We start from the raw sequence: 26,699 nt of genomic DNA on the forward strand, positions 1-26,699 counted from the left end.
AAAGGACAAGATCACGGGTACAAGCGGCCGAAATGAGTTTCCTCCACCGAGTGGCGGGGCTCTCCCTTAGAGATAGGGTGAGAAGCTCTGTCATTCGGGGGGAGCTCAAAGTCCTCCACATCGAGAGGAGCCAGATGAGGTGGTTCGGGCATCTGGTCAGGATGCCACCCGAACGCCTCCCTAGGAAGGTGTTTCGGGCACGTCCGACCGGTAGGAGGCCACGGGGAAGACCCAGGACACGCTGGGAAGACTATCTCTCCCGGCTGGCCTGGGAACGCCTCGGGATCCCCCGGGAGGAGCTGGACGAAGTGGCTGGGGAGAGGGAAGTCTGGGCTTCCCTGCTTAAGCTGCTGCCCCCGCGACCCGACCTCGGATAAGCGGAAGAAGATGGATGGATGGATGGATGGATGGTCTCAACCCGCCTCGTTACAGTGCGTCGGGAGAGTGACACGTTCTCAAATGCGCCCCTCTTCTCCGGGCATATCAGCGCAACAGAGTCCAATAAGCACTCCTTAATAAACTCTCCGTCAGAAAACGCCTTACTTTTTCTGGCGATTTCGTTAGAAATGACAAAACTTGTGACAGTGTTGGCGTTGTTCATACTGCATAGGCTTTTGTTAGTTATAGACTATATGATTTGTAAAAATGTTTTATTTCGTAAAATGGCCCAAAGGGACAAATACTCTCATCAGAGAATCATGGTTGATATACACACTGGGATTTCTAACAATTAATGAAACCATATTAAAACAAAAATATATTTTTTCCCTCATCTTTTTCTATTTTCATACATTTTTGGAAAAAGCTCCAGGGAGCCACTAGGGCGGCGCTAAAGAGCCGCATGAAGCTCTAGAGCCGGAGACCCCCGACCGACATGGTCGACCGGTTTTTTGACATAAAATTGGAGCCCTCAAGGCTTAATCTCTTGGGAAAAATCGTTATCGTTGGTCAACATTTGTCGTGGCATCGTGTGAAACGACAGCAGCCGCGTCACTACTGCCGAGTTGCACAGCATAAAAACATACCTCCGGTGACTTCCTGTTTAGTAAGCTTCAAAATAAAAGCAATGCAGTATAAACCTGGATTCTATAACATGGACTAACATATAGATTCATATAGCCCTATTAGTTGCGGTTTACCCGACACATGAAACGTGACTAACCACTTTTACAGCAAGAGGGCAGTGGAGTGTTGAACATCTTAAGATGTGTTTGATTGATTGATTGAAACTTGTATTAGTAGATTGCACAGTACAGTACATATTCCTTACAATTGACCACTAAATGGTAACACCCCAATAAGTTCTTGAACTTGTTTAAGTCGGGGTCCAAGTAAATCAATTCATGGTGTTTTGCGGCAATTCCAACTTTGACCACGGCGTCAGTTGCGATTCAGAGTGCCGCTTTTCATCATTTTCAGCAGACTGCATTGCAAAATGATGAATTCTCCACCTTCCTCTCACTCAAAATCCACCCAGGAATGGGGCCATATGAATCCTTTCAGATCATTGTTTGAACTTTAACATAATATTGCAGGGGGTGGTCATCCAATTTTTGGTTGATTAGTTTTTAAAACAATTATTTTCTCCTACAATTTTTGCCAAACTGTAAATGTCTTTAAAGACACATTAACGTTGCTCTAATACACCATAGTGTAGTTTATAAATGGCAGTGACATGGCCACCCTACTCACTGTACCTCTAAATTGTAGGGTTGTACGGTATACCGGTACTAGTATAGTACCACGATACTAATGAATCATGTTCGGTACTATACGGGCATGACGGCGCGTCGTCGTCTCGCCGTGGCATTGCTGGTTTTACGAGCAGAGGAACATGTTCGGCAGCGCACACACACGGAGTACTTACAAGCAGACACAGAGCTAATGACGCTGTTCCTGAATGTAAACAAACGCCATGGGTGGATCTACACCTGACATCCACTGTAATGATACCAAGTACAGGAGCGTATCTAGTCGATTGCACGATTGCACCAAGAAAAATTCCTAGTTTGTGAACACGTTCTCAAACAATGGCAATAAAAACTATTCTTCTGATTACATGGATATTTTTTAGCATCACTAAATCTTAAAAAAAAAATTTTTTAATTTATATTATGTTTATAAACATGAGGACTTAAATTATGACCAATGTATGATCCTGTGACTACTTGGTATCGGATCGATACCCAAATTTGCGGTATCATCCAAAACTAATGTAAAGTATCAAACAACAGAAGAATGAGTGATTATTACATTTTATTAGAAGTGTAGTTAGAACATTATAAAAGAGAAAGTAAGCAGATATTAACAGTAAATGAGCAAGTAGATTAATAATTAATTTTCTACCACTTGTCCTTTATAATTTTGACAAAATAATAGAATGATAAATGACACAATATGTTACTGCATATGTCAGCAGACTAATTAGGAGTCTTTGTTTGTTTACTTACTACTAAAAGACAAGTTGTCTAGTATGTTCACTATTTTATTTAAGGACAAACTTGCAATAAGAAACATATGTTTAATGTACCCTAAGATTTTTTTTGTTAAAATACAGCCAATAATGCAATTTTTTTGTGGGTCCCTTTATTTAGAAAAGTACCGAAAAGTATCGAAATACATTACCAAAATATTGGTATTGGGACAATACTACTAAATTATTTAAAATAAAAACATGGATAAATAAACCTGTGTATTATTTGAATAGCGTATATATATATATATATATATATATATATATATATATATATATATATATATATATATATATATATATATATATATGTATATACCGTATTTTTTGGAGTATAAGTCGCACCGGAGTATAAGTCGCACCTGTCGAAATATTGGTATTGGGACAATACTACTAAATTGTTTAAAATAAAAACATGGATAAATAAACATTTGTATTGTTTGAATAGCGTATATATATATATATATATATATATATATATATATATATATATATATATATATACATATATATATATATATATATATATATATATATATATATATATATATATATATATATATATATATATATATATATATATATATATATATATATATATATATACCGTATTTTTTGGAGTATAAGTCGCACCGGAGTATAAGACGCACCTGCCGAAAATGCATAATAAAAAAGGAAAAAAACATATATAAGTTGCACTGGAGCCCGACCAAACTATGAAAAAAACTGTGACTTATGTACCGGTACCAAAATATTGGTATTGGGACAATACTACTAAATTGTTTAAAATAAAAACATGGATAAATAAACCTGTGTATTATTTGAATAGTGTATATATATATATATATATATATATATATATATATATATAGATATATATATATATATATATATATATATATATATATATATATATATATATATATATATATACCGTATTTTTTGGAGTATAAGTCGCACCGGAGTATAAGTCGCACCTGCCGAAAATGCATAATGAAAAAGGAAAAAAACATATATAAGTTACACTGGAGCCCGGCCAAACTATGAAAAAAACTGCGACTTATAGTCCGAAAAATACGGTATATATATTTCGGGGGTCCCTGCTCCATCGCGCCGTCAGATTGGGGGTCCTTGGCCTGTTAAATAGTAAAAACCCCAGATTTAGAACATGATGTCAGATATGTGCTTACTGTTCAAAATAAGCATCTTTGACATGTCTAGTATGTTTCTATACCAGTTTACTCCGATATCTAGTTTTGCCAACACTAAGTCTAATGACCAGACGAACAAAAGTTACTAAAATGACGACGGGTGAGCACGTGATCTGAGAGTGTTGCGCCCCCAACTGCTGTGTCACTGCTGCCGGTGGACAAAGTTTTCCAGTTCGCGTGTGTCATTGGTGATGTGTCACATGACGCCTACGATGTTATGCTCGTGGTAATGATGACACCATGGCGGCGATGATACGTTCATGTCATCAACAACGGCTTCCCTGCTTCACCCGCTCACCGCCCTTCCCTCGCGCTCATTGGTCCTCTTGCTGCCACGTGACCTATGCTCCACTTCTCTTCCTTGGCTTTGGACTGCTCAGGCTGCGCTGTTTCATTTCGGGATTTGACGCTCATCTGTTGTGTGCGCGTGTGTACAAAAAAAAAAAATACGTGAGGAGCAGATAATGTACAGTCGCCGGGACCGGGAGAGTTGTTTCGTAAGCTCCAAGGAGACAGGGCTGAGAGGAACACAGACTGAGAAAAAGCCTGTAGAAACAGAGAGAGCGAGGGAGGCTAAGAGGAAAAGCCCATAGTAAAGAGAGGAAGTCAGGCCCGGGGAAGTTGGCTAACGCTGGGTAATGTCAAAGAATGACAGCAGGCAGTAGCTAACGGACGGGGCGGCCATGTTCTCATGATTCACCTGGCTGCGAATGGGAAAATCCAGCGACCGTAAACAAGAGGACAGACTCCGCGAGGCCGATCAGCCAGCGATTAGGCGAGAGGAAAGGGGTTGACGACAATAGGCGAGGCGACGACGGAGGTTCAACGGACAGGACAGGAGAAAGCTAATGTGTTTGGGTTAGGGTTCTTCGAACGGCAGCGCTCTTCCCGTTTGGAGCCTCCGTCCATCGGAGAAGTAGCAGAGTGACTTTTGATCCGACTAGTAGCTGCTATGACTTGTTCCATTGAATCCCCACTTTGTGCCGTCGCTCTCCTCAGTACGTTGTCCTGCTCGCTGACGACAAAGTGTCATCCGGCGTACCTTCCATGTAGCCGCATCCTGTCCTTCCCCTTGTATTCGCAGAAAATTCCCTTTTCCATCTTGGAGAAAAGGCTCACTCCCACGACTGCCAGCGTAATACCAATGCCAAGGACCCAGCGGCGATGGAAGAACCAGGCTCGCGGGGACGAAATGGAAAGGACGAGGCAGCGGTTGTAACGTTTCCTCGAACAAGTCGCCAATTTTAAAGGGACAAACGGAACAGCTGATGTGAACTGTGGGATATGCGGAAGAGGAGGTGGAGCTGGAGGCAGTCGGCATGTGGTTTCCTAGGGACCGCAGCCCACGGCTCTTTCTGTTTCTGTTCATTGCACACTCCTCCATTCCGACGTACGTGCCCGCCGTGGCTCAGATAATGGCCTCTCGCTCTGCACACACTGAAGAGAGAGAGAGCAGGGGAGATGGAGGTAAAAGCAGCGTGAGAGGGAGGGGAATAGAGAGAGATAGACGGAGAGAGAGGCAAAAAGGGGGGGAGGGTGTTGATTGAAGAGAAACCGACTGCATGTGTAGCCGAGAGACGGGAAGAAAGAAAGAGAGAAAGAGGATATTGAAAAAGGGAAGGGAGGAGCAGAGAGATAATGAGAAAGAAGGGAGCAGAGGGAAGGTGGCGGCCATAAGGAGAGGCTAAGAGAATGAGGACGGCGGGGAGGTGTGTTATTTATGTGTGGCCGGAACGCGCTCGTGGATTTTGCCGCTCGCTCCTTCTGGCCGGATGAAAGAAGTCAACAACGCAACCCGAGACGGTCCAATTACTCGCATGCCGTCCTGACACCTCAAACGACGCTCATGCTCCTCTCTGCCGGCCTCCTCGCGGCTTTCTGCTCTCCGACCGGCGCCTATGGAAGTCTCGGGCCACGTAAGTTGAACTTGATGTTGTCATGATGTCTTCTCCACGCTCCGTCTACCAAGGGGGGAGAACCGGGAACCCGGGATCGGGGTTTGACTGAATCCCCCTAGCAACACCGCGCGTCGCGTGCTTTGTCTCCTCCCTCTTTCATTTTTATTCTGTCAGCTGAGGCGATGCGTCCGATTTAAAGGGCTCCTGAGGTGAAGGTTTTTTTTTCCCCTTTTGGATGTGTGCCAAGAAGTGTGTGTCTTTGTGACAAAGGAATGCTTGGCGTGTAGTAAAATACGGAAATATTACGCTACGTGCCGTGGGAGGCTCTGCATTACGGTCTTTGACGTTTTATCATTGATGGTCAGCTGTCACTTTGTTTTGCACAAAACACACTGCGTTTGTGGTGTTGAGCCAGTGACATTGCGTGTGCATGATAAACTGTCACTGTGAGCTGTGTGTAGTGTGTGTGTGTGTGTGTGTGCAGACATTCTGTGTTTCAACACACTGCAGTTCTCATAACAGCCGTGCACAGCCCCCACCCCCTTCCTCTTTCCCGTGTGATGCCGCTGATAGTGCGGACATGAGGCCTCTCACGTATTGCCTGCCGGCTGTTGGCTGCAACCACCTTCAAACCCCCCCCACATTCTAACCCCAAACCACCTCATCAACACCCCCGGGACCCTGACTAGACACACCACACAGAAGGTGCATTCAAAAGACCATAGAATATTTTGGTAGTCTGGTAATTAAATGCTTGAAAAGTTCCTTACAATGACACAGCATTTACTATAACTTTTGACTCTAATCCTTAGTTTGCTGTTTTGACTATAAAAGAACATTATTGACAAAAAGCAACCTCAACAGTAACATTCCTTTATTATGACCAATGACAAGTAATTCTTAGCATATAGTTTAAGGACTGTGAGGCATAGTCTTAACATTTCTGGTGTATGAACACTGACATGTATATCACATGTTGTAAAAACTCTCCTCTGCAGAAACAGTTATTGCCTTACTTACTCATAACCTGTTTGACCTGACCTTGCAGCGCTGGGTGTGCTCTAGTGTACGTTTGAGATGTTGGAAGGAAAACATGGATAAGGGAAGATGAGGCTGGAATAATGTTGTTTCTGTTATTTGTCAGTTTGGGTGTGCAGAAAAGCTTAGAGTTGGGAGTTTTAGTGTGTGTATATTTTGAGACCAAGCCTATAGAGTAGTGTAGATATTTGACCACCTTTCCCACAATGTAAAAATAGTCTGGAGCAGCTTGTATACTTTCAAAAGTTGTATTTTTTCTTGGCTTTACAAGCAAATGAGTTCGTCCATGCTGAATTGACTCATTTTTGGAGGACTCTCTTTTTAAAGATCCCGAAGGGACGAAGGGAACCATTTACGGGTTGCTGGGCTGTGGTATAAACTTTTGTGTTAAAAAACACATGGTGTAACTCTTTCACTTCTGAACTGTTTCACAAAAAGAATGACACTTAGCAGAACATGCACCCTTACAATGTTGCCTGTGCTACCGTGTTTTTACAAATGCACCTCATGGTGGTGCTGTTATTAAACCCCAACATTTGACCACAAAAGTAGGACTGAGTTTAAGAATCACGACGTTTGGTTCTCACAAGTCTGTAAAGTTTAAGAAAGGCTTGTTGAAAACATGGCTGCAAATCTTTGCAAAGGCACATAGCAACCAGTTTTCCATAAGTCATTGACCATTTGTCTAATAATTTTAGAGGCATTTTGACCACAACCCATAGGGACTCATTTGGAAAAAGTTTGAACCCGATATAAAATATTTTTAAAATAGCGATGCATAACTTTATTTATTGAAAAAATAACTTCCCTCTTTCTGTTTTTCAGAGTATTCACAAAGTCACTTCATTGGATGGCCCCAGAGGTGGAGAGCAGATGGAAATTGGGTCACCAGACCGCCTCCAGGAAGGCGTGCTGAGCCAGGAACTATCCAATGGTGTGAATTGCTACTCAGATGATAATGATTCATCAATGGAAACAGAGCAGAAGAGGGCAGGAAGTGTACCCCCAAGGCAGTGCTGGGTGGCAGAACATGGCAATGACCAACAACAGCCATCTTTGAACAACAGCAGTCATGGAAACCGAAGAGAACATGTCCACCACGTGGATATGGAGGATGCTCAAAATCTGGTTAATTTTTCTGCCATTGCTGGCACCCTAGCACCTTCTCCCTCTACTTCTTGCCTCCAAGTGCAGCCTTTGACAAAACAGCTGTATGAGAAGTTTACCCAAGAGATGGGACCTGATGGGGCTAGGATCAAACACTCATTGGCTCCTGACTCAAGCCACCAATCTCCAGAAAACATGAACACTCTACAGACAGCACTGAACCACGCGAAACATGGTCACAAGCCGCCTAACTGTAACTGTGAAGGGCCGGACTGCCCAGACTACCTGGAGTGGCTGGAGAAGAAGATTAAGTTGGCAACTAGTCAGGCTCAAAGCACCAGCAAGACGAATGATTCACCACATTTGCAGTCCACCATTCAGCAGCCCCATCTGCAGAACCAGTCCTATCTCCAGACTAATGGTGGCCACTTGTCTTCTTCATACCCCCAACAGCAACAGCGAACAAAAGGCCCACACACTGGCCAAGTGCCCTACTCCAAACTTCCTCCAATTCCCTGTTCTCCCCAGGTGCTGTCGATAGCCAAGGAAAGGAATGTCAGTCTACAGACAGCCATTGCCATAGAAGCCCTCACACAGTTATCTGGTACTGGGACTCAAGGTGTTGGTCTTCCAGGTCACATTCTCTTTAATAATAACCTCCTCCATCATCAACATCACCAAAACCTTTCATCTCCGTCACCAAATGGCACTAACTTAATACCATCCGCACGCTCTCAGTCCGTCCCTCCAGGATTACACACTGACCAGCAAACAGCAGTGTCCTGTGAGCACCATAGACCCCAGTCACAGGGCCAGCCCCCCCATGCTTCTACCTCTCCCTTTCCAGGTCAAGGAAATCCTCAAGGCTTTGGCCAGAATCCCCAACAGTGGCTGCATGATCCAAACAGAGGCTCTGAAGAACAGAAAGTATTTATGCGTAGGAAATCTGAGTCCTTATCCCATTATGCTGGTGCACCTCATGCTAGATCAGACCCCATGACAGAGCTCAAACAGCTGCTGGGTGACACCAGCAGCAAGTCTGGCAATGCATCTTTCAAACTTCCAGTCACACAGCAGTTAAGCCAGAATGGGGGTTTCCAGGCACAGGACCAGCCAGCTTTGCCCAGAATAAAGCAAGAGCCAGACTCTGACGAGCTCTACCATCATTCTGCCTCCATGGGACATGGCAACGTGGCAAATGGGCAGTTTCTGTCTCACCACTACCCTGGCTCTCCTTTGTCTCCTGGGCAAGCAGCCATCAGACACTCAACTCAGGCAGCTCTGCAACAGCACCTTCACTACAAGAGAAACCTCTTCTCTAATCATCCTTCTGGCTTTGGTGCCCCTGTGGCTTGTCAAAACTTAAAAAAATGGTGGCCACAGATGGAAGCCAATGGTTTGACTCATCTAAACATAAAACAGGAGCCCAAGGAACCCAAAAAGAAGAAAAATGGATCTCCTGTCTTAAAAGCTATGAGTGGGATGCTCCCAGGCCCTCCTCTTCCTAAACCCAAACAGATTATAATCAAGAAGACTAAGCAAAAAGCCTCTGTGCCAACTTTCCTGCCTAAGACTCAAATCACCACCGGCCAAGCCAACACCCTGACCAGTCTGCAACCTGCGGGTTCACTGCCCCCTATGTCCTTCCACAGTAACTCCTCTCAGGTGGCTGCTGCAGGCCTCCCTGCCCAAGCCCAATCTCAGGTATCCATTTCCAACCTCTCATTGCCTCCCTCTTTAACGAGTTCTGCTTCGTCAGCAAACACGCCGGCTCCCATAGGCTCTCTGCCCCCAGCAATGGCCCATGCAACCAATGCTAAACCAGAGGAAGTGGTTAGTTCAGCCCCTAACACTGCCAGTCCTGCCTCATATCTGACCTCCACATCTCCACCCAACACCTCACAGTTACCGGGTCTCATTAACATAGACCCCAAGTATGAAGAACTGATCCGTCAGTTTGAAGCAGAATTTGGGGACTCAGCTGCTGCAGACACACCTTCTAGCCAAGCCATGTCTGCGACTGATCTGGCTTCTCAGATAAGAAACAAATCCCAGTCCAGTGGCCCGGACCCCAATCTCACAGCATCTTCTAACACCCAGATTACTCCCTTCATCCACACCCCTGAGTCCAGCTCCACGCCTCATATGAACAGTAAGGATATGGCTGTTAACAAAGATAACCCTGAAGCCCAAAGGGAAGTAACCTCAAGCCAAACATCCATAGAGAGCCCAATGTGGGGACAGAGGGACATCATCCAACAGCAGCAGCAACACAGTCAGATAGAAGATGCGTTCAGCATACCATGTTCGCCCTTGCCTAAACGGATGAAAATTGAAACCACGGGTGATGTAGCTGTACTTTCCACCACTTGCTACTCTGAGGACGACACACCAACAAAGAACGGCCTGCCTTGTTCTCCATCTTTGAAAGGGTTCTTGGAGTCTCCTCTGCAATATCTAGACACCCCCACCAAGAACTTGCTGGATACTCCTTCTAAAGACTTACAGGCAGAGTTCCCCACTTGCACCTGTGTGGGTAAGTCAGCTCGGGTCAATATTACACCTGTGCGTCCATGAATAAAATGTTCCTATAAAAAATTAGGTAGTAGGGAACATGCAATCAATAGGAGGCACTACATGTCATCTCTGCGACGCAATAGTACTGCATTTCTTCAGACAATCAATATATACTCGGTCTCTTAATTAATTAATTACTGGATACCTGAAACAAGTAAGAAGCTCTCTCTAAAAAGACACCTCTTCTTTCCCATAGAAAAACATTACATTATTTGTTTTACACCTAAACATATTGTTTGAATTTAGTGCTAGCTCCACTGGTAACCAAAACGAGCTTAATTGTAGTAGGGGTTAGTGCGTCTGCCTCACAATACGAAGGTCCTGAGTTCAATCCCGGGCTCGGGATCTTTCTGTGTGGAGTTTGCATGTTCTCCCCGTGACTGCGTGGGTTCCCTCCGGGTACTCCGGCTTCCTCCCACCTCCAAAGACATGCACCTGTGGATAGGTTGATTGGCAACACTAAATTGGCCCTAGTGTGTGAGTGTGGTCTGTCTATCTGTGTTGTCCAGGGTGTACACCGCCTTCCGCCCGAATGCAGCTGAGATAGGCTCCATCACCCCCCGCGACCCCAAAAGGGACAAGCAGTAGAAAATGGATGGATGACAGCCAGTTAACATCTAACACGCAAACACGCTTAGTCTTTTCTTGTATTTTAGCGAAGCCATTTACGAAAGGTAAACCTGGTAGGCTATGGGCTTATAGGAGCTAGCAGCTACACAACAGCTAAGCACACAATAGCACACACGCTAGACATACGTAAAAAGTGTGCTTAATTAAACAATATTGCAGTCTAAAACACCACATGTATCAATATAAACAAGTTTCAAACAATTCCATGCATACTACTTACAGATACAAAGTGTGTCGGCATAATTTGATTTATTAGTTTGACTTAATGAATCATTGTGGCCACTTGGTGTCGCCAAAAACCCTTCCCACTCCACTTCAAAATGGTTAATTATAACTAGGTTAATGTTTTTCAAAGTGGTGTCAAATTACCGTGTTAACTCTAATTGATTAATTCTGAATCTCTGCCCGTTGTTGCATTTTGGACCAGTTGTTCCTCCCAGGGAATTCAAGTCACAAGTCGCTCCCAAGCTCTTTACGACACTTAAAGCTGAGTTGAAAAACCACCAGAGACAGAATAGGTATTTTGTAATATATTTGCAAAGCTTTGCATATATACATTGACAGAGACAGCATAGAACATTCGGATCGCCCCGCTAAGATGGTCTGTCCCCCCGACCAAAACCCTCTCTCCTCTTAAATCTCTCTAGTCAAAACACATGCACATTATCTCTCCTTCTTACATTCCAAAGCCTCAAGGTTAACACACACAGTTTACTTGCGGACAAACAGAAAGAGAAGAAATGGAAAAACACGAGCTGTTTTCAAATATGACTATGAAATAAAAGAAGTAACACTTAAATTCGAATATATGTAAATATCTGCCTCCGACACCGTCCAAAGAAAAACCTTGCCCCATGTCAGCGTGAACAGTACAAATCCGTTGTATTCAAATCCAAATATGTGGATATGAATCAGATACGTCTGATTGTTCATTTCGCGTTTATCCAAACTATGCGTCATCGAAAGGTGACAAACATTCTTTTTTTCACCGTGGCTACATGTTGTTTTTGTGCCCGCATGGCAGTAGTGTTATTACTGCTAGTCTAGCACAAGAATAAGGTAATTATATATACAGTTTACACTTGTAAAGAACATAATGTCATGGCTGTCTTGAGTTTCCCAATCATTTCTACGACGTTCATCCAGAAGGTCTTATCTTTGTCCATGTGATGTCAGATGAAACAAAAATTGCGCTTTTAGGCCACAATACCCAGCGATATGTTTGGAGGAGAAAAGGTGAGGCCTTTAATCCCAGGAACAGCATGCCTACTGTCAAGCATGATGGTGGTAGTATTATGCTCTGGGCCTGTTTTGCTGCCAATGGAACTGGTGCTTTACAGAGAGTAAATGGGCGAATGAAACCTCTAAATTCTTCAGGACAACCTAAAATCATCAGCCCGGAGGTTGGGTCTTGGGCGCAGTTGGGTGTTCCAACAGGACAATGACCCCAAACACACGTCAAAAGTGGTGAAGGAATGGCTAAATCAGGCTAGAATTAAGATTTTAGAATGGCCTTCCCAAAGTCCTGACTTAAACGTGTGGACAATGCTGAAGAAACAAGTCCTTGTCAGAAAACCAACAAATTTAGCTGAACTGCACCAATTTAGTCAAGAGGAGTGGTCAGAAATTCAAGCAGAAGCTTGTGGATGGCTACCAAAAGCGCCTTATTGCAGGTAAACTTGCCAAGGGACATGTAAGCAAATATTAACATTAACATTAACCCCCACATTTTCAGTAGACCCATAATAAATTCATAAAAGAAGCAAACTTCATGAATGTTTTTTGTGACCAACAAGTATGTGCTCCAATAACTCTATCACAAAAAAAATAAGAGTTGTAGAAATTATTGGGAAACTCAAGACAGCCATGACATTATGTTCTTTACAAGTATATGTCAACTTTTGATCGCGACTGTATATTTAAAAAAATACATAATGCGAGAAGAAGTGGAAGATTTTACATGTAAACAAACTGTGTCATGTTTGTCCTCAAACAAAAAACATACCAAAACAAAAAAAGGATTTCCCCCCCATCTTTTTCCATTTTCAATCCTTTTTTAAAAATGCCCCAGGGAGCCACTAGGGCGGCACTAAGGAGCCGCAGGTTGCTGACCCACTGAGTTAAGATTTTATTTTTATTTTTATTAAGGATCATACTTGCCAACCTTGAGACCTCCAATTTCGGGGGGTGGGGGGTGGGGGGCGTGGTTGGGGTGGGGGCGTGGTTAAGAGGAGAGGAGTATATTTACAGCTAGAATTCACCAAGTCAAGTATTTCATATATATATATATATATATATATATATATATATATATATATATATATATATATATATATATATATATATATATATATATATATATATCCCTGCGACCCCGAAGGGAATAAGCGGTAGAAAATGGATGGATGGATGGATGGATATATATATATATATATATATATATATATATATATATATATATATATATATATATATATATATATATATATACATAAGAAATAATTGACTTTCAGTGAATTCTAGCTATATATATATATATATATATATATATATATATATATATATATATATATATATATATAAAATAAATACTTGAATTTCAGTGTTCATTTATTTACACATATACACACACATAACACTCATCTACTCATTGTTGAGTTAAGGGTTGAATTGTCCATCCTTGTTCTATTCTCTGTCACTATCTTTCTAACCATGCTGAACACCCTCTCTGATGATGCATTGCTGTGTGGCACGCACAAAAGTTCTTTCATCAAATGCACTAGATGGCAGTATTGTATTGTGCTGTTTAAGAGTGTCACAACATTGCTGTTTACGGCAGACGGACTGCTTTACTGTAGACGTTCTTTATATTGTGGGAAAGCGGACTCAGGTCCGCATGGAGCTGGAGGGGGCGTGGCCTCCAGCTCCGCCTGAATTTCGGGAGATTTTCGGGAGAAAATTTGTCCCGGGAGGTTTTCGGGAGAGGCGCTGAATTTCGGGAGTCTCCCGGAAAATCCGGGAGGGTTGGCAAGTATGTTAAGGATCCCCATTAGCTGGTTGCCACAACAACCCACTAGTCTTCCCGGGGTCCACAAACTCAATACAATTACAAGTAACAGCATATAATTATAACTACACAATACAGAAACAAATAAAAGCATCAACAAGCAAACAATTTACAGTCACAGAATATTAATGAGCATATAAATATAACTACACAATACAAAACCAAACAAAAATCATCAACAGGATCATGACGCTCTAATTTGAACGAAGCGAAGATTTCCGCATGTACACAAGTTTTATTGTCATGGTAGTCAAGACATACAACCAGAGGTGTGGACTCGAGTCACATGACTTGGACTCGAGTCAGACTCGAGTCATGAATTTGATGACTTTAGACTCGACTTGACAAAATGTAAAAAGACTTGCAACTCGACTTAGACTTTAACATCAATGACTTGTGACTTCACTTGGACTTGAGCCTTTTGAATTGACATGACTTGACATGACTTGCTACTTTCCCCAAAATCCAAAGATGAAAAAGTTATTCGGGAGCTCTCCGTATTTTTCATTGTGTACTTGTCTATCAGCGTTGCGTGTGTCAGCTGGTGTGCTCTCAGTACAACAGCCAATCAAATTAGATCTACTTTGTTTTCATCACACAGCATTCATCCAATCAAATTGCAGGACAACCAACGAAGAAGACATGTCCAAACCACACGCCAGTGAACAAAAAATGATACCTAAAATTATTTTGTTTGGGTATAAAAATTACGAGGTGGTCAACACAAAACGGTTTGCAGTATGCAACACATGCGGTTCGAAAATGACTGATGGAGAGGCAACAACTTCCAACTTCGTCCGGCATTTGAAGTTGCACAAAGAACGGTAAGTTTTGAATGTAAGATAACGTTTATTGGCTAAGTAACGTGACTTTTATTTGCTGTGTAGTTAAATCAGTGAGGCTGTAAACTCACTGCTAACGTTATAACGTTATTGCAAACACGGGAATCTGTTGCAGTTCACTACCTTATTCATACTTTTTGTTCAGTGATTTTTTTTAAGCAGGGTTACATTAGTCAATATATCACACGTAACGTTAGACGGCGGTCAGCAGCACCGCGTATTTTAGCCACCTAAAAAAAGACAAAAATAATAAAATAAAGGTCAGTTAAAATGTATACTATATTATGAATATGTGTACCGTTTTAGCTAGCTTTCTGACATACTGTTGGTTGTTTACCTCAGTGGTCCCCAACCACCGGGCCGCGGCCCGGTACTGGTCCGTGGATCGATTGGTATCGGGCCGCACAAGAAATATATATATATTTTTTTCTTTTTTAAATTAAATCAACATAAAAAACACAAGATACACTTACAAGTAGTGCACCAACCCAAAACAACTCTCTCCCCCCTTTTGTTCTGGGCATTGAACATGAAGACTCTTCCTTCACTGTTCCGAGTGGCCATGAGAGTCTTGGCAGTGCCTGCCTCCAGTGCTCCAGTGGAGCGAGTTTTCAGCCATGGTGGCTTCATACTACGCCCCCATCGTGCACAAATGACTGACAGACTCTTGGCTAATTTGGTCTTTTGCAAATGCAAGGCAGCATAGGGCCCTGACATATAAAAAGTACAACTTTTTTGTTATGTTCACGTATATGTCATGTTTTTTCAATGTTAACACTTTTGTACAAATAAGTACATTTGCACTTTATTTTTCAATGTGTTTGTTCTGTAAAGGAATGAGTTAATGTTTAAAATGACTGGTTAATAGTGCTATTATGAAGTGCAATGTCAGCACAATTTTCTTTCCTGCAATTTAAAATGCACTTGTTTTAATAAATAAATACAGCGTTTGAAAAGCATACACAATCTGTGTTAATATATTAGTCTGTGGTTAAAAGGACTTGAAAGGACGCGAAACTCAAAATGCAGGACTTAGGACTTGACTTGAGACTTTCCAGTCTTGACTTTGGACTTGACTCGGGGCTTGCCTGTCTTGACTCGGGACTTGACTCGGACTTGAGGGCAAAGACTTGAGACTTACTTGTGACTTGCAAAACAATGACTTGGTCCCACCTCTGCATACAACACAGTTACCTTTGCTGCTCTGTGAGATAAGAGTATAAAATATTATATGAAGACAGAAGAATCTAGATAAAAATATGAACAAATGGAGAAAAATAATGCCAACAGATTGTCATAGGTTCAAAAACCGCCAGTTCTTCTTATGCCGCTGACAAAAGTCACAAGTAGAGATGTCCGATAATATCGGAGTGCCGATATTATCGGCCGATAAATGCTTTAAAATGTAATATCGGAAATTATCGGTATCGATTTCAAAAAGTTAAATGTATGTCTTTTTAAAACGCCGCTGTGTACACGGACGTAAGGAGAAGTACAGAGCGCCAATAAACCTTAAAGGCACTGCCTTTGCGTGCCGGCCCAATCACATAATATCTACGACTTTTCACACACACACAAGTGAATGCAAGCCATACTTGGTCGACAGCCATACAGGTCACACTGAGGGTGGCCGTATAAACAACTTTAACACTGTTACAAATATGCGCCACACTGGGAACCCACACCAAACAAGAATGACAAACACATTTCGGGAGAACATCCGCACCGTAACACAACATAAACACAACAGAACAAATACCCAGAAACCCCTTGCAGCACTAACTCGTCCGGGACGCTACAATAGAGATTGTCACACACACACTAGGTGTAGTGAAATATGTCCTCTGCATTTGACCCATCCCCTTGTTCCATACCCCTGGGTGGTGAGGGGAGCAGTGAGCAGCAGTGGTGGCCGCGCCCGGGAAACATTTTTGGTAGAGATGTCCGATAATGGCTTTTTTGCCGATATCCGTTATTCCGATATTGTCCAACTCTTAATTACCGATTCCAATATCAACCGATACCGATATATACAGTCGTGGAATTAACACATTATTATGCCTAATTTTGTTGTGATGCCCCGCTGGATGCATTAAACAATGTAACAAGGTTTTCCAAAATAAATCAACTCAAGTTATGGACAAAAAAATGCCAACATGGCACTGCCATATTTATTATTGAAGTCACAAAGTGCATTCTTTTTTTTTAACATGCCTCAAAACAGCAGCTTGGAATTTGGGACATGCTCTCCCTGAGAGAGCATGAGGAGGTTGAGGTGGGTGGGGTTGAGGTGGGCAAGGTTTTGTAAGGGGTAGGGAGGTGTATATTGTAGCGTCCCGGAAGAGTTAGTGCTGCAAGGGGTTCTGGGTATTTGATCTGTTGTGTTTATGTTGTGTTACGGTGCGGATGTTCTCCCGAAATGTGTTTGTCATTCTTGTTTGGTGTGGGTTCACAGTGTGGCGCATATTTGTAACAGTGTTAAAGTTGTTTATACGGCCACCCTCAGTGTGACCTGTATGCAGGGCCGGCCCGTGGCATAGGCCGTATAGGCAAATGCTAAGGGCGCCGTCCATCAGGGGGCGCCACGCCAGTGCCACAAATGTTGGGAGAAAAAATTAATAAATAAATAAATAAGTTGGTACTATTATTTCTAAATACAAAAAATAATCCCACGTTAATTAAAATGCAAAGTAAAGCCTATTTAATAGAAATATTATTTGTTACAACATTACGCCCCCTCCTCCCCCGCACGGTGCGCCCCCTCCCTTCCCGTATCGTGACTCTTTTTGGACGTCCCCACATCAAAAAATCAACACAAGATGCCAAAACTGTCAGGTGCCCAGGGAAGAAAAAAGAGAAAAGAAGAGGAGTAGAAACGAGAAAAGACAGAGGTAGCAGGTAGGTAACGTTAGCCTACATGAAATTATTTGTCTGTTACAGAATGTGATAGTAACCTGGCTTTTTAGCATTAAGCTAATGTTACATGATTCGGCAATTGCTAATAGTTGTGTTTTAACGTCGGGTTAATATTGTGGAGGGGGCTAAATTGTTATGGAAAATAATAATGTAACGTTAGGTAATTACAGTACTCCCACTTTACATTCCTCAGGGACATTTCTTTCTTTCTTTAGTTTATTTCGAACATGAACACACTTACATCATAATACATCACACAATTTCATATCATTTCATTTTACATCATGCCCGAAAAGGAGTAGGAAGAAGCAAAGCTTATTTAATCCTACCTCTTTCCCACTTCAAAGCGTTTACAAATATATAGAATCATTTACTGACCTTTTTATATAATAAAATAACATCTATGAGTTAGTATACAACAGTTTTGTACTATGTAATTAATTAATTAATTCAGTCATTATTAACATACTGAGATGAAGAATATCTTATTTTCAATAAGGTTGAAAGTATTTCTCATAATTCTTCTTCTTTGTACTCTGTAAGCACTATTATTTTGAACAACCTCTTAAACTGGATCATATCAGTACAATTTTTAACTTTTTTACTTAATCCATTCCATAATTTAATTCCACATACTGATATACTAAAAGTTCTAAGTGTTGTACGTGCATATAAATGTTTGTATTAGATCTCTCCCAAGCAGGTGTTTTTTGTTTACATTGTTATTGCCTTCTGGTTAGCTAATGTTTGCCCTGCAGGTAATAGTCACTTTTCCACCCCTTTATATATTAGGTATAGTTGTAAGTAAAAAAAAAAAGGTCAAAGACAAAGCTATTCAGGTTCTTGTGAGTATATACACTTCACTGCCGATGTGGGGGGGCGCCACCTAAAATCTTGCCTAGGGCGCCAGATTGGTTAGGGCCGGGCCTGCCTGTATGGCTGTTGACCAAGTATGCCTTGCATTCACTTGTGTGTGTATGAAAAGCCGTAGATATTATGTGACTGGGCCGGCACGCAAAGACAGTACCTTTAAGGTTTATTGGCGCTCTGTACTTCTCCCTACATCTGTGTACACAGCGGCGTTTTAAAAAGTCACACATTTTACTTTTTGAAACTGATACCGATAATTTCCGATATTACATTTTAAAGCATTTATCGGCTGATAATATCGTCAGTCCTATATTATCAGACATATCCAATTTTTGGTGATTTAACCCCCCCAATTCCAATCCATTTTTATAGTCTTTGGTATGACTCGGCCGGGGTTTGAACTCACAACCTACCCATCTCAGAGGTGGACACTCTAACCACTAGGCCACTGATGAAAGTATGTCTATTCAAAAAAGTGAAACACATGACTGTAAATGCTGTCATGCAAATATCTGAAATGGTCGACATAATTGAATTATTATCTCAAGTATACTTTTTTTCCCCTTAGAACAAATCCTGGAGAAAGATGAAGGGCCTTACTACAACCACTTGGGATCTGGACCCACGGTGGCCTCCATCAGAGACCTGATGGAGACACGGTTAGTTGTCGCTTTCTCTTCCTCAATGCTCACAATTCCTCTCCGCCCCACCTCCTCCTCCTCCCCACATTTTGTCCTTAGGGGATGCATGACCCAGAATCCAGCAGGAGGAGCAGGAAATATCATCATCATCATCATCATGCAGGCTAAGGCAGACGCAGCAGCAGCAGCAGATGATAGCTGAGAATGAGGGAGATGATAGAAGGAGAAGTGTAGATAAGAAGAGAGAGAGAGAGAGAGAGAGAGCAAAAGGATGACCACAGAGGATGAGTGAGGCAGGGAAAGGAAGAAGATGGAGGTATTTAATAATCAAACAGGTGCTTTTAGTTATTTATATCCTATTTTGAAATCTTGCATTGTTTAGGGCCACAACTACTAGGGTCATTATTGTTGTCGTGCAGGCAGGGACGGTGCATTGCAAAAACTGCAATCTAAGTAAGATGAAATATCTCAAATAAGGGTGATATTTGCTTATTTTCTGTCTGATAAGATAATTTTATGTTAGAGTGTTTTACTTGTTTTAAGTGTTTTGGTCCTAAATGATCTCAGTAAGATATTACAGCTTGTTGCTGAGATTTGATGACCTATATTGAGTAAAACATGCTTGAAACTAGAATATCAACTGTTGCAAAGCTGTGTCATCAACACTCACAAGTATAAAACTACTTTTTTTTAAAGTAATCGTTTCTTATTTCAAGCATGAAAAAAAAAAAGTCATAATTTTGACACAATTGTGTCTCATAATTAAAACAGATGACAGCCAAATGGACTTTGCTGTTTTATTTTCAATGAAACAATAGAAAATAGGTACTCATATAGTAGTACAGTTGGCACAGTACAATTAATATTTAAACATTTAACATGTGACATTTCTAACAATTTTGAACAGAAATAGTTCATGCACATTCAGATAAATTCTTCAAAATTATATGCGCACTAATTGACTGAAAGAGCACGCACTTGGCGCGATGATGTCATGTTATCCATGGAAAAATGCATTTTCAGACAATATGATTTGCCTGAGCGGCTAGGAGACCCCGAGAGCAACAAGCGCTTGCCTTGTTGCCTTTCCATTAAGAACAATAAATTACTTTTTAGTATAAGTTTGCTGGTTTCAAGAAATGTAATGCCGAGCGCATATCATTATGTCAAGATAATGGCACTAGCATTTACTTCATTTAAGAATATCTTTCAACATCCATCCATCCATCCATCTTCTTCCGCTTATCCGAGGTCGGGTCGCGGGGGCAGCAGCCTAAGCAGGGAAGCCCAGACTTTCCTCTCCCCAGACACTTCGTCCAGCTCTTCCCGGGGGACCCCGAGGCGTTCCCAGGCCAGCCGGGAGACATAGTCTTCCCAACGTGTTTTGGGTCTTCCCCGTGGCCTCCTACCGGTTGGACGTGCCCTAAACACCTCCCGAGGGAGGGGATCGGGTGGCATCCTGACCAGATGCCCGAACCACCTCATCTGGCTCCTCTCGATGTGGAGGAGCAGCGGCTTTACTTTGAGCTCCCCGCGGATGACAGAACTTCTCACCCTATCTCTAAGGGAGAGCCCCGCCACCTGGCGGAGGAAACTCATTTCTGCCGCTTGTACCCGTGATCTTGTCCTTTCGGTCATAACCCAAAGCTCATGACCATAGGTGAGGATGGGAACGTAGATCGACCGGTAAATTGAGAGCTTTGCCTTCCGGCTCAGCTCCTTCTTCACCACAACGGATCGATACAGCGTCCGCATTACTGAAGACGCCGCACCGATCCACCTGTCGATCTCACGATCCACTCTTCCCTCACTCGTGAACAAGACTCCGAGGTACTTGAACTCCTCCACTTGGGGCAAGATCTCCTCCCCAACCCGGAGATGGCACTCCACCCTTTTCCGGGCGAGAACCATGGACTCGGACTTGGAGGTGCTGATTCTCATCCCAGTCGCTTCACACTCGGCTGCGAACCGATCCAGCGAGAGCTGAAGATCCCGGCCAGATGAAGCCATCAGGACCACATCATCTGCAAAAAGCAGAGACCTAATCCTGCAGCCACCAAACCAGATCCCCTCAACGCCTTGACTGCGTCGAGAAATTCTGTCCATAAAAGTTATGAACAGAATCGGTGACAAAGGGCAGTCTTGGCGGAGTCCAACCCTCACTGGAAACGTGTCCGACTTTCTTCCGGCAATGCGGACCAAGCTCTGACACTGATCATACATGACATCACTGATCCTTGTATGATCAGTGATGTCATGTTATCCATGGAAAAATGCATTTTTAGACAATATGATTTGCCTGAGCGGCTAGGAGACCCCGAGAGTAACAAGCGGTTGCCTTGTTGCCTTTCCATTAAGAACAATAAATTAGTTTTTAGTATAAGTTTGCTGGTTTCAAGAAATGTAATGCCAAGCGCATATCATTATGTCAAGATAATGGCACTAGAATTTACTTCATTTAAGAATATTTTTCAACATATTGAGCAAAAAGGTCTAGTTTTTTTTCTACCAAGAATAGTGCACTTGTTATTAGTGAGAATATACTTATTTTAAGCTATTTTTGGGTTCATTGAGGTTAGCTAATTTTATTTGTTTTGGAAAGTCTTGACAAGCCTAATTTTCTTGTTCTATTGGCAGATAATTTTGCTTAGTTCAAATGAAATACCCCTCATTTTTGTATTTTTTTTTTCTTGTTTTTGAACACTGACTTTTTGCAGTGTATTAAGCAAAACCAACTTTTCTTACCTATTGGTACCGGCTGTATTTGGGATCTGCATAAGCCCCGAAAATTTTAAATGAAACGATGGCATTGTGGATAGGGTTGTACGGTATACTTAGACTTAGACAAACTTTAATGATCCAGAAGGGAAATTGTTCCACACAGTAGCTCAGTTACAATGATGGAAAGTGTAAGGCATACTTGCCAACCCTCCCGGATTTTCCGGGAGACTCCCGAAATTCAGCGCCTCTCCCGAAAACCTCCCGGGACACATTTTCTCCCGAAAATCTCCCGAAATTCAGGCGGAGCTGGAGGCCACGCCCCCTCCAGCTCCATGCGGACCTGAGTGACGTGTTGACAGCCTGTTCACAACATTGCCGTAAACAGCAATGTTGTGACACTTTTAAACAGGACAATACTGCCATCTACTGTACATGCATATGTGACCCACCCATAATGTGTCACATTTTTGTGTTGATTTATTTATTTTATTTTGTGGTTTGAATTCGTTTTTGGAGCTGTCATTCCACATTTATCAGTATTCACATTGGTCAGTAGGGGGCAGTAGGGCGTTTCTTCCCAATTGAATGCTATCACCTGCAGACCGGAAGTGTCTTGTCATTCTGATGAGAGCGACCAGTCTGTGAACAATTGAAACGTCCTGTGTGCTTTTTCCTCCTGTATAACAGGTTAGTTTTGGTGAATCAACTCACTGAATAATATCCATGTGATCTTTATAAGTTTAAGTACACATTCTGATGGTGGAGCCTAACTCTAAAGTGTTTGTGAGTTGTAGTTTGTATTTGTGAATGAATCCAGAGCACAGCTGCAGTAATCAATACAAAAAGGCGACGTGAGTGCGCAATGTTTATATAGGAACTTCTGATCCTTATTCAGACTCCCAAATTAGAGCTCCCGTTTTCTTATTGATTTTATAATGTATATTTGTATAATGTGTGTGTTCTGAAATAGTGACAGAGAATAGAACAAGGATGGCCAATTCAACCCTTAACTCAACAATGAGTAGATGAGTGTTATGTGTGTGTATATGTGTAAATAAATGAACACTGAAATTCAAGTATTTCTTTATATATATATATATATATATATATATATATATATATATATATATATATATATATATATATATATATATATATATATATATAGCTAGAATTCACTGAAAGTCAAGTATTTCTTATATATATATATATATATATATATATATATATATATATATATATATATATATATATATATATATATATCTTAACCACGCCCCCAACCACGCCCCCGGAGGTCTCAAGGTTGGCAAGTATGGTCTAAGGATGGAAAGGACAATGCAGGTATAAATAGACTAAATATAGCGATATAAACTATAACATATATACGTAATATTTACATAATATATGTACAGTACATTATATATACTGCACATATATTATATTATGTCAATATATAACAATTACCATGTGCAATATTACAGTATATGTGACAGCTGCAGCATAAAATAGAGAGTAAATCCAGCAGAAAATAGAAAATAGACATTATAAACAAATAGAAGTAGCTATGGTGTCAGGTAATAGACAGATATCATCTATTGCTGTATGGCCAGTGATTATACAGCTGGATGGAGTGCGGAATGAAATATCGGTAATAGTTAAAGTTAAAAAGTTAAAGTACCAATTATTGTCACACACACACACTAGATGTGGCGATATTATTCTCTGCATTTGACCCATCACCCTTGATCACCCCCTTGAAGGGTGAGGGGAGCAGTGAGCAGCAGCGGTAGCCGCGCCCGGTAATCATTTTTGGTGATTTAACCCCCCCAATTCCAACCCTCGATGCTTACCATTAATTGATTAACGAGGACCTCGACTTAAACAAGTTGAAAAACTTATTGGGGTGTTACCATTTAGTGGTCAATTGTACGGAATATGTACTGTACTGTGCAATCTACTAATAAAAGTTTCAATCAATCAATCAAAGTGCCAAGCTGGGAGGTAATGGGTCCCATTTTTATAGTATTTGGTATGACTCGACCGGGGTTTGAACTCACGACCTACCGATCTCAGGACGGACACTCTAACCCAGGGGTCGGCAACGCCGCCTTAGTGGCTCTCTGGAGCTTTTTAAAAAAATGTATGAAAAATGGAAAAAGATGAGGGGGGAAAAAATATATTTTTTGTTTTAATATGGTTCCTGTGGGAGGACAAACATGACACAAACCTCCCTTATTGTTACTGTTATTGTTTATATTAAACATGCTTCACTGATTGGAGCATTTGGCGAGCGCCGTTTTGTCGTACTAATTTTGGCGGTCCCTGAACTCACCGTAGTTTGTTTACATGTATAACTTTCTGGGACGTGTTTTATGCCACTTCTTTTTCTGCCTCATTTTGTCCACCAAACTTTTAAGGTTGCGCATGAAAGGTGAGTTGTGTTGATGTTATTGACTTGTGTGGAGTGCTATTCAGACATATTTGGTCACTGCATGACTGCAAGCTAATCGATGCTAACATGCTATTTCGGCTAGCTATATGTACATATTGCTTCATTATGCCTCATTTGTAGCTATATTTGAGGTCATTTAGTTTCCTTTAAGTCCTCTTAATTCAATTTATATCTCATGACACACTATCTGTATGTAACACGGCTTTTATTTTTTTGCGGCTCCAGAAAGATTTGTTTTTGTATTTTTGGTTCAATATGGCTCTTTCAACATTTTGGGTTGCCGACCCCTGAGTAAAGCGATACTAATGAATCATATTCGGTACTATACCGCCTCTAAAAAGTACCGGTCCTCCGCCCCCCCGTCGTCGTCACGTCGTGTCATTGCTGGTTTTACGAGCAGAGGAGCATGTTCGGCAGCGCACACACACAGAGTACTTACAAGCCGACACAGTGTGTAGACAGAAAAGGGAGAACGGACGCATTTTGGCTTAAAAACTAACGATAAAGGTGAAGTTATAACACTGAAACGCCCTCAGGAAGAGGTGCTTTAAGACATGGCTAGCTAGCGGTTAAGGACCAGCCGCGGTCTGCAGTGTTTTAGCTACTTCTTAATCACTAATCCTTGTCTCCATGGCGACAAGTAAAGTAGCATTATCACTGCAGGACGAGGAATAGCTAAACATGCTTCACTACACACCGTAGCTCACCGGCGTCACAATGTAAACAAACGCCATGGGTGGATCTACACCTGACATCCACTGTAATGATACCAAGTACAAGAGCGTATTTAGTCGATGCTACTATGATTACGTCAATATTTTTTGGCATCATAAAATCTTTAGTTTTTTTTAAAAATTATTTATATTATGTTTAATATATGAAAACCATATAATAATACATAATAAATAAATAAAATAAAATAAAATAAAATAAATAAATAATAAATAAACAAACAAATAAGTAAATAAATAAATAATAATAATAATAAATATGTCCCTGGACACATGAGGACTTTGAATATGACCAATGTATGATCGTGTAACGACTTGGTATCGGATTGATACCCAAATTTGTGGTATCATCCAAAACTAATGTAAAGTATCAAACAACAGAAGAATGAGTGATTATTACATTTTAACAGAAGTGTAGATAGAACATGTTAAAAGAGAAAATAAGCAGATATTAACAGTAAATGAACAAGTAGATTAATCATTCATTTTCTACCACTTGTCCTTAATAATGTTGACAAAATAATAGGTGTATAAATGACACAATATGTTACTGCATATGTCAGCAGCTAAATTAGGAGTCTTTGTTTGTTTACTTACTAATAAAAGACAAGTTGTCTTGTATGTTAACTCTTCTATTGAAGGACAAACTTGCAATAATAAACATATGTTTAATGTACCCTAAGATTTTTTGTTAAAATAAAGCCAAAAATGCCATTGGTGGATTTACACCTGACATCCACTGTAATGATACCAAGTAGAGGAGCGTATCTTGTCGATACTACTATGATTACGTCAATATTTTTTGGCATCATAAAATCTTTAGTTTTTAAAAAAATTATTTATATTATGTTTAATATATGAAAAATATATAATAATACATAATAAATAAATAAAATAAATAAATAAATAAATAATAAATAAACAAATAAACAAATAAATAAATAAATAAATAAATAAATAATAATAATAATAATAATAATAATAATAATAATAATAATAATAATAATAATAATAATAATAAATAAATAATAAATAGCATCACTAAATCTTTTCAAAACATTTTTTTATTTATATTATGTTTATAAAATCAGTAAATATGTCCCTGGACACATGAGGACTTTGAATATGACCAATGTATGATCCTGTAACTACTTGGTATCAGATTGATACCCAAATTTGTGGTATCATCCAAAACTAATGTAAAGTATCAAACAACAGAAGAATGAGTGATTATTACATTTTAACAGAAGTGTAGATAGAACATGTTAAAAGAGAAAATAAGCAGATATTAACAGTAAATGAACAAGTAGATTAATCATTCATTTTCTACCACTTGTCCTTAATAATGTTGACAAAATAATAGGTGTATAAATGACACAATATGTTACTGCATATGTCAGCAGCTAAATTAGGAGTCTTTGTTTGTTTACTTACTAATAAAAGACAAGTTGTCTTGTATGTTAACTCTTCTATTGAAGGACAAACTTGCAATAATAAACATATGTTTAATGTACCCTAAGAT

General features: G+C 40.8%; 1 protein-coding gene across 1 annotated transcript in view; it reads left to right on the top strand.

Moving 5' to 3' along the window:
• The first annotated feature begins 4,146 nt into the window (after window positions 1-4,146).
• Window positions 4,147-26,699, top strand: part of LOC133595789 (methylcytosine dioxygenase TET3-like) — a 57,865-nt gene continuing 35,312 nt past the window's right edge. Inside the window, exons 1-3 of the mRNA XM_072914314.1 lie at window positions 4,147-5,600; window positions 7,446-10,263; window positions 19,198-19,288. Of these exons, the coding sequence (XP_072770415.1) occupies window positions 5,583-5,600; window positions 7,446-10,263; window positions 19,198-19,288 (2,927 nt within the window). The 5' untranslated portion in view covers window positions 4,147-5,582. The remainder of the gene's footprint in view (window positions 5,601-7,445; window positions 10,264-19,197; window positions 19,289-26,699) is intronic.

This window comes from Nerophis lumbriciformis, linkage group LG12 (assembly GCF_033978685.3).
Source record: "Nerophis lumbriciformis linkage group LG12, RoL_Nlum_v2.1, whole genome shotgun sequence".
NCBI classification, from domain to species: Eukaryota; Metazoa; Chordata; class Actinopteri; order Syngnathiformes; family Syngnathidae; genus Nerophis; species Nerophis lumbriciformis.